Below are 14,275 nucleotides of genomic sequence, written 5' to 3' on the forward strand. Positions count from 1 at the left end.
ATTAAACAGCGCGTGCGCTGGGCGGGGCTTGGTGAACTCTCGCCCCTATCTCCGAGTTTCGGGTGCTGTCGCGAGACCTCCTCTGTCCGGAACTTCCGGTTCCGGTTAGTAGCCGTGGTCTCGTTTTACCGATGCGGTCCAGTCTTCTGTGGTGTGCTGCCCGGTTGCTGTGGCCCCGCGGGGCCGTTGGCGCAGCCCGTCGGCCCCTGAGCTGCGGTAGCCGGCCGCTGGAGGAGCTGTTCGCCCAAGGCGGGCCCTTGCGGACCTTCCTCGGGCGCCAGGCGGGATCTGAAGCTCATTTGAAGGTCAGGAGGCCGGAGTTGGTGGCGGTAGTCAAACTGCTGAACGAGAAGGAGCAGGAGCTGCGGGAGACCGAGCACTTGCTGCACGGTAAGGGCTGGGCTCGGGGTGCGGCATCAGAGCACACTCTTGACTCTTCCTTGGCCTTTTCTGCTAAGCCACTGCCCACGCTACCCGAGTTGGAAATTCTTTACTCGCTTGCAGCTGTTTTTGGTTTGGATCAGAAGTCAAGACATCATGATGTGCGCTCTGATCCCATCCTTTCCTGTGAGCTCTCTTGTGCTCCCTTGCCACGGTGCCCTGCCCCCTTTTACATGCTTATTGTTTTCTCGGGCAAGAGCTCATTAGCTCACCAAGGATAAACAAGGTACTGTCCCTGTGATGGACTCCACAGCGGTGTTTCTCAAAGTGTGGTGTGGAGACCTGTCTGCAGTAATATCAGGGGCAGTGCTTGTTAAAAGCCGACTTAGGACTCAGAATCTCAGACCTAGACATGTGCATTTTTAACAAGTTTCCCAGGTGAATCTGGAATGGGGCTTAAGTGTCTGCATTACTATAAGGTCCCACGCCTGCCAAGCTGCTGCTGGTCAGGCATCACTTTGGGTAGCAAGCTTCCAGAGAGATTCGCAGTCTAGTGAGGGATATAATTAATTACCTATAATATAGCTGATAAGAACAGATATAAATGTATGAATAAAGACCTAGGAGAGCAAGCACTTGTTAGACACTGGAGAGGTATAAAGTCCCACCCATATATAGTATAATAGTAGTTTAACTTGTATTGATTCCTTGCTATGCTCCAGGCTTTGCTTAGACACCACTAATTACTAAAAACAAAAATACAGAAATAGCTTCTAGGAGCTTACAGTCTAGTAAGGGAGATATGTAAGAAGTAAAATAAGAAGTGACTTTTATATATGAGTGTTTAATGTCTGCAGTAAAGCCGAGAGTGGTTATAAAAACAAAGGCTGGCATTTAAGTGTATCTCGAAGGGTAAGCAGGAGGTTGTCTGTCAGATGGTACAAGAGTTTGAAGGCAGAGAGGTGACCAGCCTGGGTAAAGGTACTAATTTGGGAAATTCAATATGGCCTAAGTATAGAATAGGTGCCAGATGATAATGTCATGTAAACATAAAGCCAGAAAGATAGTTAAGAACCTTGCAAGACAATTTGGATTTATTTTTATAGCCCATGGAAAGTTAGCATATATTTTTAAGCACAGAAGAAATGTCTTTGTAAAGAAAAGTTAGTGGTGGCATGCATTGAGGATAAATTGGCTATTCTCCAGAAACCCTGGTGACTGACAGGCCAGGGAGGAGGCAGTTGAAACAATCCAAGGAAGAGATGGTGTTCGGCATAGGTCTGACTCCAAGACATTCTGAGGAACAAGTTAGGATTTAGTGGCTTATGCCCTGAGAAGGATGAAGGAGAAAGAGAGTTCCAAGACAAGTCTTAGGTTTCTGGCTTCAAAACATGAGTAATACTGTTAATTAAGATGAAAATATAAAAGTTGTAACGAATTTTTAAAAAAGGGGTTTTGTGTTGAATGCTATATTAAGTTAAAAATACCTGTGAAAAGGACAGTCCGATAAAGGTGTCTATACTAGTCTAGGAGAAAAAATTACTGACATAGGAGAAAAATTGAGCTCAAATAATCATATGAGAGCTCTCGAGATATACAGTACATGGTAAATTAAACCTTAGATATAGATGAGAACACTCAGGGAAAATTTGTTAGGACAGAAACAAGTCTAACAATGCCAGAAATTCATAGTATTTGAGGAGCAGGCAGAGAAGAAAGCTATGAAAGGTCAAGAAAAAACAGGCAGAGCTTTGTGACCTTGAAGTCGATAAATGAAGTTGTAGAAGCCAATTGAAGAAAATTTCAAAGAGATCTTCCGCCAGGCACAGTGGCTCACACCTGTAATCCCAGGACTTTAAGAGGCCCAGCACTTTGAGAGGTGGGTGGATCACTTGAACCCAGGAGGTCGAGACCAGCCTGGGCAACATGGCAAAACCCTCTCTCTATAAAACATGCAAAATTAGCTGGGCGTGGTGGTGCACGCCTGTGGTCTCAGCTACTTGGGAAGCTGAGGTGGGAGAATTGCTTGAACCCAGGAGGTGGAAGTTGTAGTGAGCCGAGATGGTGCCACTGCACTCCAGCCTGGGTGACAGCGCAAGACCCTGCCTCAAAAAAAAAAAAAAAAGAGACCCTCAGTACCTGAAAAAGAAAGGTAAAACTCAGCTTTTCAACTCACACTGAAATAAGTCTTTAGATTTGGCAATTTTGTCATTAGTGATCTGAATAAAAATAGTCTTAATATGATTATAGAATCCAGTGTAAAAGCTCGAGAAGTAAATTGGAGTTAAGTAGGTAAAAGTTAATAGGAGTAAAGTAATAAAAATGGCATTTATCTCCAGAAATCTGGGTGGGAAGAGAGGGGTGACAATAAGCAGCTACTTAAAGGGTTGAAAAGAAAAGGACCCATTTAGAATGGGAAACCATAAACATCTTTGTAGGCAAAGGGGAAGGCAGGCACATGATAGGTGCCCAGTAAACATATGTTGATTTATAAAATTCAAAAGAAATTAAAGAAGTAGTATATTACCATTGCCTATGAATAACTCCTCTGTCTAAACCCTTTGGAGCTGTGCTGTCCAGTATAGTAGCCAGTAGCCACACAGCTATTGACCATCTATATGTGGCTAGTCTGAATTGAGATGTGTAAGTATAAAATACATATAGATTTCAAAGACTTGGTATAAAAATATTTTTATGTTAATTACATGTTGAAATAATATTTGGAGCATATTGGGTTAAATAAAATATAGTATTAAAATTAAATTACTTCTAGATTCTAGTTCCAATCTCCTTAGCTTTGTAGAACTGAAAGGCACCTTAGAGATCATCCAGCTCACAACTTCGATTTCATTCTTGCCATAACTGAGAGAAGTTGAGCCTATTCCCCTAACAGTACCTCAGCATTAAGCTAGGGCTAGATTTCATTTTTGCTTTTCCTAACTCAACATATTTTCCATTCTGCCAAATTTCTTCCATACCATATGTTTGGCAAAATAATTTCCAGCTGTCCTTCCTGTACTTGCTTATCTCAGTTTTGCTTTTGTTATTCTCTCTCCTTGAGTTAATCTTTCTTTACTTTTTCTGCCCATCCCAAAATCAAGAGATTCCTTTAGGGTGCTACTGTTTTAATATTTAGTCACATAATGTATTAGTCTGTTCTCACACTGCTGATAAAGATATACCCAAGACCGGGTAATTTTTAAGAAAAAGAGGTTTAATGGACTCACAGTTTCATGTAGCTGAGGAGGCATCACAATCATAGTGGAAGGCAAAGGCATGTCTTATATGGCAGCAGACAAGAGAGAGAACTTGTGCAGGAGAACTCTTTTTTATAAAACCATCAGATCTTATAAGACTTACTCATTATCAAGAGAACAGCACAGGAAAGACCTGCCCCCAAGATTCAGTTACTTCCCACTGGTTCCCTCCCATGACAGGTGGGAATTGTGGGAGCTATACATCAAAATAAGATTTAATAGTGGTTTAGGTTATTTTTTGTTTTTCTCCTCTAGAAAAAATATAAAGAAACTAAAATTATCTATAATGCTCTCTTGAGTGCAGGCTTTATATATCTATTATCCCAGTTCCCAGCATGGTTGGTTCCTAATAGATAAGCATACAAACTGATATTTTGTAAGGATTTGAACTTTCAGTAGAGAGAACAGTTCGTTAATAGCCAGAAATTTTTCCTTTCCTCCTCCTTTATATAGGCTGCATATCGTCTGTGGGATAGAGGAATGAGAAAGTATGTTTTATAAGGTAAAAACAAAAATTCAAAGATGAAACAACAATAAGGTAAAGCCAGAGAAAGGAGAATTTCACATAAACATTCTGTATACATTAGCTAGTCTAATAAATGTTTTTGGGTATATACTAAAATACTAATGAAACATTTGCTTATAAGAAAATAAATAACTTTCTACTTTTTAATTCAATTTTCGTTTTACTGGTGTAACCTATTTCCCTTCTGTCTGTCTTATTAGATAAATGCATTCATTTGTTATTGTACAGTCTGAGTTGGAAGTCTAAAAGCATATTTATTAAGGTAAATATTTTGCAGAGATGAAATTATGGAAGAGTTTAGCTTCTTTATATAGGCATTTTTACTTGTACTTTTATCAGAAAAAGAATTTATACATAAATGCTTATGAAAACGAATGTATAAAATGCCACTTTTAATTAATGGCATTTATTGAAAGTACAAGATAGACATTTTATTTTTCCCTTCAGGTATGATAACCATAAAACTATTACCTGGAAGTCTGTTGGCAATTTAACATTAATTAAGAAAAACTTAATTTCTGCCTTTCTGTTCCCAGATGAAAATGAAGATTTAAGGAAACTTGCAGAGAATGAAATAGCCTTGTGTCAAAAAGAAATAACTCAGTTGAAACATCAGGTATGGTATTTCTGCAAAGAGTAAAGCATTTGTGCTATTCTTAGGCACTAAAGGTTATTAAAAGTTTATTAAAAAACAAAGAAGTGACTAGCTTGTTACTGTTTTGAATAAACTGGGTTTTAAATTTTTTATTTTCTAGATTTACTGAGGTATAAATTAACCCCCAAAATTGTATAAATTTAAGGTATATGATGTGATGTTTTGATATATGCATACATTTTAAAATGATTACCACTATCAATAAACTGGTTTTTAAAGCAAGAACAAACTTCACATGGTCCTCTTTTCATCATACTAAAAGTATTATAGAGCTCTCACAGAAAGATAAATGTCGCAGTGATAGTATTTTCTGGAAAGGCAGCGAAATACTGGCATATCTTCCCTTTTTTTTTTTTTTTTTTTTTTTTAAGACAGCTGAGAAGTAGACACGGGGCAGAAGAGGTTATATGAAGGGACTTCAAAAGTTTGTGGAAAACTGGAATTAAAAGATAAAAATATATGTAAACTTTAATTTATTGACATAAATGCCATCAACTATCAAGTTCAAGATACTTGTAGGCAAAAAGGTGATACACTAGCATTTAATGCATCCCTAAAGAACTGAGGGTCCTGGGAATTTAACCATATCAATATAGTCTTTTTTATATTATTAACTAAAGAACAGTAGGTACCCTTTACACATTTTTTAAGATTAGGAAACAAAAAAAAGGAGGAGCCAAATAAGGACTGTAATGTGAATGCCTATGGATTTTCCATTGAAACTCTCAAAATTGCCCCTCTTTGATGAGAGGAATGAGCAGGGGCACTGGTGTAGTAGAGGACTCTGGTGAAGCTTTCCCCCTAAAACTTTGGCTGACTTTCTCAAAACCCTCCTAATCAGATATTATTGTTCTTTGACCCTCAAGAATGTCAACAAACAAGATGTCCTGAGCATCCCCAAAAACACGATTGCCACGACCTTTGCCGCTGGCCAGTCTGCTTTCACTTTGACTGGACCCCTTCCACCTCTTCGTGGCCATTGTTTTGATTATACTTTGACTCTAGGATCATACTGGTAAAGCCATGTTTCACTTCCGCTTACAATGCAAATAAATGCTTCAGGATCTCGATACAATTTGTTTAAAATTTCAATTGAAAGCCCTGCTCTGGCCTGCAGCTAATATCTGCATGCAAAGATTCTGGCACACATCCAGTGGAAAGCTTGATCACCTGTAATTTTTTTGGCACATTGTGTAAGCTGAACAAGTTGAGATGTCTGTGGTCTGGGTTTTGTTTCTGCTGTTAATGACCAGTCCTCTTCAGTTAGGGCACAAATAAGATTAAATTTTTTCCTTACAAATTGATGTGAGTGGTCTGCCACTGTGGGCTTTTTCAACATCATCTTGCCCCTTCTTAAAATGAGTTACCCGTTTGTAAACTGCTGATTTCCTTAAGGCATTGTCCCCATAAATGTCATAAAGCATCAGCGATTTCACCATTCTTCTACCCAAGCTTCACCAGCAAGTTATTGTTTGTTCTTGCTTCAATTTTAGCAGAGTTCATATTACTCATAGGGGCTGTTTACAAACTGATACCCTTCTTTGTACCTCAAACTAGAGCCTGTAACTTGTTATAACTAGTTAACAGGAGTTTAATTTGTTGCAAAATAACTTAGAAATACAACTTCTTGAAGTTCCCTGGTAGAGTGATAGTCAACTGTGAGCTCCTCAGGGGCAGGAATATTTATTTTGCATCTCTGACACTATTTAGAATGCCAGACATAGAGTAGGCTCTCACGCTTTTAAGAATTCGGTTATATTGATTTGATTATATCCAGGAGAATTGCAGAACATAATTGGAGTTCATGAAGACTAATTATTATATGAAATTTGAGTCACTCTTTGCTAATTTTGTAAAGCAGAGACTAAAGGTTAACAGCGGTTACCTCTGGGGATAAGTGAAAGAATATTTTACATGAGGAAGGAGCCAGGAAAGGGGGTACTTATTTTTGAAAATCTGCCTCCTCTTTAGCCAAATGTGAAAATTACCAAAAATTAATGTTCCTATAAACTATGTTAGAGGGAAGAATTCCACTATAAGGTGAAAAGTGTAGTGTAGCTCGTGTTTTACCCACTATCTAAATTTTGTATGAATAAGAAGCATATGTATATTAAATATTTCTGTTGAATGTCTAGTAATCATCAGGCAGAGGTACAATCCATTATTTGTTCAAAATTTGAATGATAATGTTGTATTGGCATAGGCTAGAGAGATGGAAAAGTAGTAACTAGCATAGCTTCTGACCAATGTCAAGTGTTATAGCAGTGTACTCAGGTACATTCAGGTTCAATTCTAGCTCTTCCACTTTTGAGTTGTGTAATGTTGAATCACTAGATAATTCAACCCCTCTAAAGTTAGTTGAGCTGTTAATACTTACCCAAGATTGTTTTAAAAATTAAAGTATGTACAGTGCTTAGATTACCTGCCATGTATTAAAGAACCAATAAATGTTGGCAGCTTTTCTTACTAGTTAACCTAATCCAAGAAGTCTTTATTCTAGATCCCCTTGATTAGAAACATACTATTATAATGGAGGAAAGACTGATCTAGGCACAAAGAGTTGTGTTTTTGCACCTGCTTGGCCAATAACATAACACTTTGCCTTTTAACAAGTCATTTAATCTCTGTTAACCTCTGTTTCCTTGACATGTAAAATTAAAGAATTGGACCAGATAATCTCTAAGGGCCTTTTTAGTTTCAAAATTACAAGTTTCTCTTCCATAACAAGAAATCTTAAAATAATACAAATGCAATTTTGAGTGCTTTTGTTTTTCTGTCATACTAGGCATTAAATTGCAAGAGGATGGAGCTAGAATCTTCTTTTGTTCTCTACAACAGTATTATTTCCTAATCACAGAAAGCACACATTATTAACTGAATAGAGAACTGATATAAAGCATATAAGAACTCCAAGAGACAATAATACAAGCCTGAAGTTTCAGCTGAATCTGACAGCATTTATAATATAGTTGTAACATTAACAATTTATGGAAGTTACACATTATACAGTTCTAATTGGCAAGATGGTTGAACAGTACTCAGCAATATTATTTGCTTGGTGAAACTTAAGTCAAATATTTAAAAATTCCTGAATCTAATCATTTAGCTTTTTATTTTTTGGTAAATTTTAAATCTTAATTATAGGAGGGGTGATATTTTTCTATTTACAGATTATCTTACTTTTGGTTCCCTCAGAAGAAACAGATGAAAATGATTTGATCCTGGAAGTAACTGCAGGAGTTGGAGGTCAGGAGGCAATGTTGTTTACTTCAGAGATGTTTGACATGTATCAGCGATATGCTGCATTTAAAAGATGGCATTTTGAAACCCTGGAATATTTTCCAAGTGAAATAGGTCAGTAAACTATTCATTTGGTTTTGAGTAAAGTGTTGCGGAAAAGAGTTGGAAAGACCATGACTAGGCTTTAGAACTGATCCGTAAAGATGCTTATGTAGTTTTATGCTCATCATTTACCTAATAAATTTGAATGTAAATACAGTAATTTCGAAATGACCTATAAAATGTAATAGTCTTTCAATAATACCATTGAATTACTAACAGTCTTCAAAAGTAGCCTTAGACGTGTTATTGATATCAATTGATTAGCCCCATAAATGCTTTAATAATTATAAGCAGTAAAGACAAATATTAAAACATTGAATATTTAATATGTTTTACAGTCTCCATGTTTATCTCCTTTTATGACTTACAAAAATGTACCTCAAGATAGTAGATGTGATGGTCAGTTATAAAAGGCAAGAATAATAAAAATAATTCTATTTCCCTATATTTTCAAGGTGGCCTTAGACATGCATCTGCCAGCATTGGGGGTTCAGAAGCCTATAGGCACATGAAATTTGAAGGAGGTGTGCACAGAGTACAAAGGGTGCCAAAGACAGAAAAGCAAGGCCGCATCCATACTAGCACCATGACTGTAGCAATATTACCCCAGCCTACTGAGGTAAGGCGTAAGCCCCTCTCCTTGGACTCCCGGGCTTAGTACAGTGCCTTGCCCCCAGAGTAACATTCAGAGTTTACTGAATTGAGTATCTCCTTTTCACTTGGTCTTCCTTGTGTATTTTAAGTTGCATATTATCTCAGTCCAAAAATATAATTTTATAATGTTAAAAATTAAGGATTTATAAATGATACAATCTTGCATTTTCTGTGTATTAGTATTTTCCTACTACGTAGTTATTGTGAGATCATCTCTGTGGGTGAAATAATGACCTATTTAAATATGGACTGGTTGTCTTTATGGTAACTTCTGCCTTGTAGGACTGGTTTGTGGGGTATTAACTGCAAAAATCCTATTTTACAAAGCTAATTATTTAACTGAATTGCTGCTTCATAACCCAGTTACATTAAAATGAAACTACAAAAGCATACTCATTCATAATGAATATACTGTATTCTCACAAGGCAAATTGTCAGTCTATATTTTTAAGATAACTTAGTGTAGGAGTTCCATTTTGCTTCATTTCCTTCTGCTGAAAAGTGATAATAATTGATTTGTTTTTCAGAGTGAAGTGTGAATGCTTTGAGAAGGAACTTTTTAGTGTTTCCTACGCTAATTTTGGGAAGGAGTGCTATTTGACTCTGTAATAGGGTTAATGGAATTCCTTTCTTTAGGTCTTATTAGTTTCTTTAGATCTAATTTTTGTGTGAAGCATACATTAGAAACTAAGCAGTTAAGAGACAGAGTAAAGTAGAATAAATGGCAGGAGCCACACCTAGGAACCTAGTCACTTAGGTCTAAGCATGTTGGGGTGGAACTTTTAAGGAAAAGATGCGAGACTGAGGTCCAGGAATCATCTAATTCTTCTAGCAACCATAGACGGAGTCATACAGGGGGACATAGAGGTAGAGGGCCCAGGGAATGGTAAGATTCTTGCTGCCAGAGTTGCAGACACTCTTGCCTTTATAAAGTTGATACATGTCACAGAGTGGTTCATAGTTATTCATGAAACAGTGCTTTTGATGGTGGCTCCCGGGACAGAGCATTACCTTGACCTCATATCCTAGTGTGTTCAGGAATTGAGTCTATGACCCATGACTTCTTGGCCACTCCCATTTCCATTTTGCTCACCTTTGCCTCCAAATATGTTTGAAATAAAACAGATCCTTCCCACAGTTCTCAAGCTACCATTGTTTTTTTTCTGCTGCTAGGCTCTTTAACTCAGAAAAATTTGAAGAATCTTTCCTTAGCTCATACATTCACAGTTCTAAAAGTAGGCAGAACAGAATCAAGTTCTGCTGTTTCTGTGGTAAGAAACGGGTAAAGAGAAGCCAGGTTTTTGAGGATTAGGAAGGATTTGTTTTTCAAAACCATACAGTCCTGTACTATTTTGATTCCTTATTCTTCCAAAAAGCAAAAAAGTTTTAAAGAGTATCCTGCTAGCTACTTTCTAGTCTTAAAATTAAACCTCCTAAATCTTACATGAATTCTGTACTTGTTGTGTATTCATAAATGGGTCACTCTTGCCTTTATAAAGTTGATACATGTAATTTTTTTATAATCCCAACTTTTCTTCTTTATAGATTAATCTGGTGATTAATCCAAAAGATTTGAGAATTGACACTAAGCGAGCCAGTGGAGCTGGGGGGCAGCATGTAAATACCACAGACAGTGCTGTCCGGATAGTTCATCTTCCAACAGGTGTGTGCTTATTCCTTCAACATATGAGACAAAAGAAATCCATTTTGGAATAATTTGACTAATTTTCCACTGAAATAGATCCTTGGTTACAAGAGGAATATGTACGACTAAGGACTGTTATTAAATACGTGATTTACTTAGGATCCTTACCTGATTCTCTGTGGGATAATTGAAAGGCCAGGAAGAGGGAGGGATCCAAACTCAGGGAATGTCTGTATTAATGACTATAGAAGGTGTGGATAGTCCTTCCAGGTAGACCTCTAAAGTTTATACTTTTAAAAAGAGAATCTTCACAGTAAAGTAATTATTATGAGTTCTTTATCAGAAAATGCTCCAAGTCATTGGTTCTGAGCCTTTTTGCAGGGGAGGGGAACATGGCCTCCTTTAAAAATGATATGAAAAGCATTGGACCTCCTACCCAGAAACATATATACAGTTTTGCATATAATTACAGGGGCTTCTTTCCATTAAGTTCATTCACAGACCTCCAGGGGATCTGATTCTAGATAGTTAGGCAAAGGGACTTTATCCAAATCTTTAAGTCTCCAGTATACTTACTAGGTTGAACTAAAAGCCTTTCAGTGAGTCACATGTGATAAAGAGCATATGGATAGCAAATCTCACTTATCTAGAAAGGAAACAAAAATCTCCTACTAGGACTGATTTCAAATGGGCATAATCCCTATTAACTAATAGTGGTTGAGGAGAGTATTGGATTGCTGTGATTTTGTTCTTTTAATTATGAGAATATCCTCATGTTAAACTGGGTATGTCTTAGGTAATACATAAGATGAAACAGAAATTAAGGAAAAATGGATATCCTAAAAAAATTAAGTGATTTTTCAGTATCTTAGTTTCTATAAGTAGTTGTTACTTTCAAAACATGGTGGCTAGCTGAGGGGAAACAATCCATATTAAATGATTTATGCTTATAGTTTAGTATGTATGCCTTCAGTATATAAGTACTTTGTGCTATCGCTCAAACTTAAATTTTCAGTTTCCTGATAAACTCTGCAAAAGTTAAGTCTATAGTCTCTCCCTTTTTTATTAGAGTCCTGTTTTTTCCCCTCATAAAGGAAGAAGAAAAAGGCTGAGAAGGAAAAGGAGTATTCCTTGATAATAAGTAAAGAAGATTTTTCTATTAAAACTTTTTAATTCTCGTAACACTATTCAGGTGTTGTTTCTGAATGTCAACAAGAGAGATCTCAACTGAAAAATAAAGAGCTGGCTATGAAAAAGTTACGTGCAAAACTGTACAGCATGCATCTAGAAGAAGAAACAAATAAGAGAGACAATGCTAGAAAAATTCAGGTAAAAATGAATTGTAAAAATGCTTTTAAAGGATAGACATATTTTTATATAACAGCTTTTTTTAAATAACACGGTTTTTACACATCATATTTGTTTTAACCTGTGTTTAAACAATTCACATAGTCTAAGGGCTATACTTGTTTGATAGTAATCTTACACCTCTGCCCTCTTTTCTGTATTCAAAGGTATTTTTCTCAGACTTTTAATTAGTTACTAAAAGTAAAGATATGTACTGAGTCCTCATTCAGTTTTAATCCTTTGAAATTATAATTAAGCAAGAAAGTTGGAAAGCAAACTCAACTTGGCTTTCTCCCTGTTTGGTATGTATTTATTTATTTATTTGTTTGTTTATTTATTTTTTTTGAGACGGAGTTTTGCTCTTTTGCCCAGACTGTAGTGCAGTGGCGCAATCTCAGCTCACTGTAATCTCCGCCTGCAGGGTTCAAGCAATTCCCCTGCCTCAGCCTCCCGAGTAGCTGGGATTACAGGCATGTGCCACCATGCCTGGCTAATTTTTTGTATTTTTAGTAGAGACAGAGTTTTGTCCTGTTAGGCAGGCTGGTCTCAAACACCTGACCTCAGGTGATCTACCAAACTCAGCCTCACAAAGTGCAGGGATTACAGGCATGAGCCATCGAGCCCAGCTGGTGTTTTTTATAACTACAGAGCCTTTTAAGAATTCCTCAATATGGAAAACTCACCACCTTGTTACCAATGAAGATGACTGCATTAATTCACAGAGATTATATGTATTCAGCGACTATAGGAATAGCAACCATGTGCCAGGCTCTATACTCATCATCACTGTGTAGTAGATATTGTATTTTGCAGACGGGGAAACTAAGTTGCCTGGGGTCATGGAACATTGAAATGGCTGAGATAGGATTCAGATATTAATCTGACTGTAGAGCAGATGTTCTTTTTTCTATAATTTTGCCATGTCATTTGGAGATTCTTTAAAACCTGGTTCTTGCATTTTGATTCATGTTATAAATCAAGAACTTAGTTTTCAAATAAGTTAAATTTGTCGGTTTAAACTGCCCTGAATCTAACAACATCTCACCTTTTTTTTTCCCTATATACAGATTGGAAGTAAAGGAAGATCCGAGAAAATAAGAACATATAATTTTCCACAGAACCGGGTCACAGATCACAGAATAAGCAAGTCACTGCATGATCTTCAAACTTTTATGCAAGGGGATTATCTACTGGATGAACTTGTACAGTCATTGAAGGAATACGCTGATTATGAATCTTTAGTAGAAATTATTTCCCAAAAAAGTTTAAGTTGATTTATTTATAGACTTTTGTAACTTAAAAAAATTCTACTACAGCACATCCACATAGTGTGAAAATGCCATTATTCTCTTGAAAAAAACATGAGTTAACACATTTGGAAGTAATATGCATATTCTGAAGTCATAGATAATTTACATAGATCTCTCTCAATGCATTTAGTACAGATCATACAATATGCAGATGGTCCTTGATTTACATTGTGGTTCATTCCCAATAAACCCATCATAAGTTAAAAATGCATGTAACATTAGCAACACAACAGTCCCCTACTTAATAACAGCTTGACTTAACAATTTTCCAACTTTACCATGGTGCGAAAGAGGTATGATTAGCTAAGTCCTAAGAAGCTCCTAAGCTTGAAATGGGGCTACATCTCGATAAACCCATCAGAAAGTCAAATAATCCTAAAACCATCATAAATTGGTGACCACCTGTAATCATGACATGGTGTAAATTTGGATGCTTCCTTGCAATAAGTAGACAAAGGAAAATCATCCCTTGTCTTGTTCTTTTTTTTTTTTTTTAAATGAGATGAGAGGGAACCTTAAATCCATTTCACTGAGGAGTTTGGTGCTAGGGTGTTTTTTTTAAGAAAAAGAGAAAGGGGGAGAGAGAATAGTAGTCTTGCTCTATTGCCCAGGCTGGAATGTAATCTAAAAATAGGTATTAAAAAGCTCTTTTATGCCGATAATTGTACTTAACAGCAGAGACAGGAAGGAATAAGGGAAGAAAATAACAAACAAATAGCCAACCAATATTTCATTTAAATCTGTGAAATGCCATGCAAGTGCTGAAGAGTGATTTACTACTTCCATTTATGTGGTCACTTTCAAAATAGGTGTAATGTGATACTGAAAAAAATGTATGTTCTGTGGACCTGGGGTGAAGAATTCTATAAATATTCACTAAGTTTACTTGTTCCAGGTCTGAGTTCAAATCATAAATGTCCCTGTTAATTTTCTATCTCATTGATCCGTCGAATATTAACAATGTGGTATCAAAGTCTCCCGCTATTGTGCGGGAGTCCAAATCTCTTTATAAGTCATTAAGAATTTGTCTTATGTATCTGGGTGCTCCTATATTGGGTGCACATATATTTATGATCATTGACTCCTATCGTTACATTGATCCTTTTACCATTATGTAATGTCCTTCTTTGTCTCTTTTAGTCTTTGTTACTATTAAAG

General features: G+C 36.6%; 1 protein-coding gene across 4 annotated transcripts; it reads left to right on the forward strand.

The window, feature by feature from the left end:
* The first annotated feature begins 14 nt into the window (after positions 1–14).
* On the forward strand, positions 15–13,394 carry MTRF1L (mitochondrial translational release factor 1 like). Of its 4 annotated transcripts, none has more exons than XR_004262875.1 (7): positions 15–390; positions 4,701–4,780; positions 7,990–8,173; positions 8,617–8,780; positions 10,361–10,478; positions 11,555–11,789; positions 12,875–13,068. XR_004262875.1 is itself a non-coding variant. In XM_032258804.1 (7 exons), the coding sequence occupies exons 1-7, from the start codon at positions 132–134 to the stop codon at positions 13,079–13,081; spliced, it is 1,149 nt and encodes a 382-aa protein (XP_032114695.1). In that variant the 5' UTR covers positions 15–131; the 3' UTR covers positions 13,082–13,394. The 4 variants fall into 4 exon arrangements, 3 of the variants coding, with proteins under 3 accessions (XP_032114695.1, XP_032114696.1, XP_032114697.1); XM_032258804.1 differs by having other exon boundaries at positions 11,653–11,789; positions 12,875–13,394; XM_032258805.1 differs by having other exon boundaries at positions 89–390; positions 8,015–8,173; positions 11,653–11,789; positions 12,875–13,394.
* Positions 13,395–14,275: the final 881 nt, after the last annotated feature.

The sequence above is a fragment of the Sapajus apella genome, unplaced genomic scaffold (assembly GCF_009761245.1).
Source record: "Sapajus apella isolate SASKATOON/1434 unplaced genomic scaffold, GSC_monkey_1.0 scaffold105, whole genome shotgun sequence".
Classification (NCBI taxonomy): Eukaryota; Metazoa; Chordata; class Mammalia; order Primates; family Cebidae; genus Sapajus; species Sapajus apella.